Source organism: Nicotiana attenuata, chromosome 1, assembly GCF_001879085.1.
Source record: "Nicotiana attenuata strain UT chromosome 1, NIATTr2, whole genome shotgun sequence".
Taxonomy (NCBI): domain Eukaryota; kingdom Viridiplantae; phylum Streptophyta; class Magnoliopsida; order Solanales; family Solanaceae; genus Nicotiana; species Nicotiana attenuata.
In genome coordinates, this window is record NC_031989.1 from 58,750,623 (window position 1) to 58,756,127 (window position 5,505).

Below are 5,505 nucleotides of genomic sequence, written 5' to 3' on the forward strand. Positions count from 1 at the left end.
AAACGTTAGTGACTGATTTTACGGCTCGAACTTGTGACCTATATATCATATATAGACAATTTTATCGTTATTTCAATGCTCCACAACTAAAAATCTTAAAAGTTAAAATATATTAAATTTAAATTCTGAATCCGTATTTTACCCTGGGGCCACAAAGTTTCGAACTTGGAAAATGAGAGTTGGGAAAAGAAGGGAAAAAGAGAAAAATATCATATGCCAACGGCCTAAAAAAGTTTCTAAAGCACGTAAATACCCAAACTATCAGTTTGTTAAGAAAATTTCTTCTATAAATTATCCAAAACCCATGCAAACTTAGTTCACTTCAAAACACAAGCAATATTATCTTCTTTACTAGCAATATATAACTTGTACAATAGTTGGTTTATTCACAAACTAGCTAGCCTCTATATATATACCAAACCACCAAAGGTCAAAAAAATCTTAGTAAAAGCTCTCATTTTTTTCCGGCGAAAATGGTCACCGGCGAAAATCTCGTTAAGGGGCCGGCCACCATCATGGCCATCGGCACGGCCACTCCTTCGAACTGTGTTGATCGAAGCACCTATCCTGATTATTATTTTCGAGTCACTAATAGCGAACATATGACTGAGCTTAAGGAGAAATTTAAGCGCATGTGTAAGATAATTATTTACGTTTTACTAATCATTCTTCCTTTTTTGTTTTAGAGTTTAAGTTATATACAATTCTTTACACTAACAATTGTATAACTTAAACCCTTCTTTTTATTACTCTGATATTTAATTGGAGTTTTGATAATTACAAGGGTTTTAAGATTATAAATGAGATTTCTACGTATACCAAAAAATTGTTCTTAATTATTATTAATATTTTTTTATTATTGCCGCTGATAAATGATTACTTGTTAAGTAGTTTTCCTAAATTGTGTTCCATGTGATAAGCTTTCTCGAGATACTGACTAAATCCTACATTTTCCTTAAAAATGCTACTGTAATAGATAATAATCTTCCTTAATAGTTAATACTATTGGACTAAGGCGATTTCTAATTAATACTCGACTTGGTTTGACTTTCTTTTAATCTGATTGTTTTTATTTAACGTTCCTTCTCTATTTAATTAACAGACTGGTGCAACATCAAATTGAGAAAAAAAAATCTTAAAATCTTTTCGGCAATGAACTGATTAATATGTTTCTGAATGGCCACAAAAAAGTTTAATATTTCTTTTTCTTTTTAAGTTTCAAATTATACAAGATTTGAAGGAAACTGAGCTTTTCTTTTAGTTCTTTGTTGATTTTCACTGGTAGGATTAGTTACCATAACTAACTTTTTGACTTTTGATTTGAGATATGATTTGTTCATTTAATTATAATTTTAAGTTTAAGAAACATGCTCACAGATTAATTATTAATATTATTATTATTATTATTGGCTTTAATTAAGTTTTTTCATTTAATGCAGGTGACAAATCAATGATTAAGAAAAGGTACATGCACTTAACAGAGGAAATTCTAAAACAGAATCCCAATATTTGTGAATACATGGCTCCTTCTCTTGATGCTAGGCAAGATATAGTGGTGGTTGAAGTCCCAAAATTGGGCAAAGAAGCAGCCCAAAAGGCCATCAACGAATGGGGCCAACCCAAATCCAAAATTACCCAGTTGGTCTTTTGCACAACTAGTGGAGTAGACATGCCGGGGGCCGACTACCAGCTCACTAAGCTTCTCGGTCTTCGGCCCTCGGTAAAGCGGCTCATGATGTACCAACAAGGTTGCTTCGCTGGCGGCACTGTTCTCCGATTGGCTAAAGACTTAGTCGAAAACAACAAGGGCGCTCGAGCACTTGTTGTTTGCTCGGAGATCACTGCAGTCACATTTCGTGGCCCAAGTGACACTCATTTGGATAGTATGGTCGGACAAGCCCTTTTCGGTGATGGAGCAGCCGCGATCATTATAGGTTCCGATCCAATTCCAGGGGTCGAGAGGCCCTTGTTCGAACTTGTCTCTGCAGCCCAAACCCTACTCCCGGATAGCGATGGCGCTATCGATGGTCACCTCCGTGAAGTTGGGCTAAGATTTCACTTACTCAAAGATGTTCCTAGATTGATCTCAAATAATATTGAGAAAAGCCTAATGGAAGCATTCCAACCATTGGGCCTTTCGGATTGGAACTCGATTTTTTGGATCGCTCACCCAGGTGGGCCTGCTATTTTGGACCAAGTTGAACTAAAATTGGGCCTAAAGCCCGAAAAACTTCGGGCTACAAGACAAGTGTTGAGTGACTATGAAAATATGACTAGTGCTTCTGTTTTGTTTGTTTTGGATGAAATGAGAAATGCCTCAGCAAAAGAAGGGCTTGGTACAATTGGAGAAGGCCTTGATTGGGGAGTACTCTATGGATTTGGGCCTGGGCTAACAGTTGACACTGTTGTGCTTCATAGTGTCTCTACTTAAGGGTCGTTTGGTTACTAATTTCGATATAAAATTTGGGATTATATTTACTCCGTATTTGGTTAGGTAAAATCTTTGTATTATCTATCCCCCATATAAGATGTGGGATTATAATCCCATGTATGGTATTTGTTTATATTGTGGTGTGATCAAAGTATTGAATTGATTTTCTGTGTAACATTAAATTTCTTTAATTTCCTCAATTATGTATTTTCTATGTTCTCAATGGCACTTATGCAAATAATGTAATTTGTAATGCAAATTACTCATAAAGAAGTCCCTTTCTCCCTCTCTTCTTTCCATCTCTAGGTTATAATTTAATTCTATTTTTTTTTAATTATAAAAATTTTATTACCAAGTAAACATTATGTATAAGTAAAGTAGATTATAATTTATTTCTGTTTTATTTGATGTTTTTGATAGCATCTTGAGAATGTCATTATATCCCGTGTTTTAATATAATACACGATTGTTCAGATATAAAATATACGATATAAAATGAAGGCAGATTAATAGTATAAGAGTTTATGAAGAAAACTATATAATATTATTGTTACAACTTTAGTTTTCTATTCTTATGTAACATGCAACTCAAATGCAATTATTTCAGAGTACATTTTTAAAAAGAGGGCTATCCGAAAACAAATTTTACAATAAACACTTTCTAAACATATATTCCTAAAAGTTCCTCTAAAGCATTTCTGATAAAAATCCGATGCTATCTATGTAATTTGTGATGTTTGATATTTAGTGGGCATTTGGACATAAGAATTATAAAATTCCGAAAAAGAGTGAGAAAAAAAATTAAGTGAAAATCATATTTGAAAATTAAAGTTGTGTTTGGACGTGAATACGATTTGGAGCTGCTTTTGAATTTTGTAAGTAATTTGAAGTGAAAGTTCCCAATTGCTACATTTAAATCTTGCATCCATTAGAACTATTCTCGAGAGTCTTCCACCATGCTCAAATCTCAATTATACCGACCAAATGGACCGAACGGTCTGTGCCCCATTAGCATACCAACACCCAAGGAAGTGACCCCACCTTAATGCAACCAAACAAATTCCTACTCCATGCACACGACATCCTTCACGAATAACCGCTCAATCATTCCATGGTTTCCATATACCTATAGAGTGTAATACAACCCGTATCGAGAAATTCCTTAACTCGAGTCATCCTCAATCTCAACCTCTGTAAGTCATAACTGATTCACAAGTATACCTCAAACCGAAACCAGTACAACACCTAGCGTGCAATCAACTTAGCAATAGCAGACAACCCCACTTGGCTCAAAGCAATAGATCAAAACACACAATAACTCGTGATGCCCATACTCTATTACTGCTAGAATACCGCAGTGAGATTCCACTAAATCCTCCATAAGCTCATGAAACACAAACCATCTAGTATCTCAAATCATCTGCAAATCTTGCATTCGCCCTTGTGGCAGTCAAGCCAACTCTCATAAGTGATCCAAACTCAAATTGCAACACATATAATTCACTGGTAAAAGAGAACTCTCTCAAAACAACATAGGGATCCCACAAACCTCAGGACACCCCACAGGAGAAAATCCACCTGCTTTGCCTCAATCTGACATCTCTCTATTCCCTTCCACAGTCATAACAATTATGTGATCACTTAATCTTCCTGAGTCTGAACTCATATCACGACATTAAAAACTTACTTCACTCTGCGACCAATCAACATGAAAGATCCTTCAACACGCCCATAACTCGAGACTATACATCGAATAAAGACAGAAATTAGGCACCCAATAGCACCTTCTACACCTCAAGAAAACCCTTCTCGCCACGTTCAAACCATATGAACACATCTCGCAGTCACAACATACTCATCACATAACCATCCAGCCAGAAACTCCACCAATAGGGACACTACCGGGCATATAAATCCAAAAGCACGTGATCACACAATCAACACCTCTGTGCTCAAGCTACAGAAACTCGGCCTCGAGTCCTCCAGACTTGCCCATCATCAACATATCGAGATCACATCTTGGACCTCATCCCGGGAATCACAAGTCGTCCATGCGCTTCAGATATCGAGCGCTCATGTGTGAATACGAATGCGTGGAAGGAATTGAAAGAGTTACGCTTTAAACTGAATCAATGCCGCACGATAAGGAAAAAAAGATGGGAAGTATATCCTAAATTCCCTGTAGCCTCTCGAAGATAGGTATGGACATCATCATACCGATCCGCAAGACTCTACTAGACACTTGCTCATGACTTGTAGAACCTATGAACATGCACTGATACCAATCCGTCACGACCCAAAATCCACTAGTCCTGATGGCACCTGTGAGCACGTGATTTTTGCCCTATATGAATTACTCCCACAAATTCAAAACAAAATAATTTCTTCATTGTTTGCAATTTGGTGGATTTTTGTGGCATTTTCTGTCAAGTGCTTGCATTTGTCTGTGCATGTTTATTTAATTAATGAAAAATACAAAAATTCTAGCCATCTTTTGGCCAAATAAGCCATTTTGTAAAAATAGCCTCAATCATGTCTTGCATGTGTCCAGTAGGGAGTGTTATTGTCTCACATAGTGTTGGTTTAAAGTTTTCTCATACAGGTGTGGGTCTACTTATCAGAGTTTGAGCATGACAGACACCCCGAGACCATCCAGTCAGGATCATTCAGGAGTTGCTTAAGGAGATTTTTCTTTTTGTGTTTTGAGTCTGTTTTTCCTTTTATGTTGTCTTTTACCTTCTAGTTTTGTACAGTAATGTTGAGTTTTTTGTTATTGTACTTGTCACACCTCCTCTTTTTTTACTACATCCCCCGAGAAGGGGTATAATAAGGGAGTTATTTCCAACTTAAAGTGACAATCAAAACGGGATTTATTTAATTAAAAATCAGAGTCGCCACTTGGGAGATTTATGGTGTCCCAAGTAACCGGTTTTAATCACGAATCGAGGAAAAGAATGACTCTGTTATTATAGTCTGCGAATCAGAGATCCGGGTAAGGAATTCTGTTAACCCGGGAGAAGGGGTTAGGCACTCTCGAGTTTCGTGGTTCGAGCACGGTCGCTTTGATCCTACTT

The 5,505-nt window shown here is 36.6% G+C and overlaps 1 protein-coding gene across 1 annotated transcript; it reads left to right on the forward strand.

The window, feature by feature from the left end:
* On the forward strand, positions 328-2,719 carry LOC109227353 (chalcone synthase 2-like). The gene is made up of 2 exons (XM_019392482.1): positions 328-636; positions 1,440-2,719. The coding sequence occupies exons 1-2, from the start codon at positions 474-476 to the stop codon at positions 2,429-2,431; spliced, it is 1,155 nt and encodes a 384-aa protein (XP_019248027.1). The 5' UTR covers positions 328-473; the 3' UTR covers positions 2,432-2,719.

Bases quoted from the DNA above. Each gene is read 5' to 3' on its own strand.
- LOC109227353 (XM_019392482.1), top strand. From the start codon at position 474: ATGGTCACCGGCGAAAATCTCGTTAAGGGGCCGGCCACCATCATGGCC. The intron at 637-1,439 runs GTAAGATAATTA...CATTTAATGCAG, and splicing joins GGAGAAATTTAAGCGCATGT to GTGACAAATCAATGATTAAG.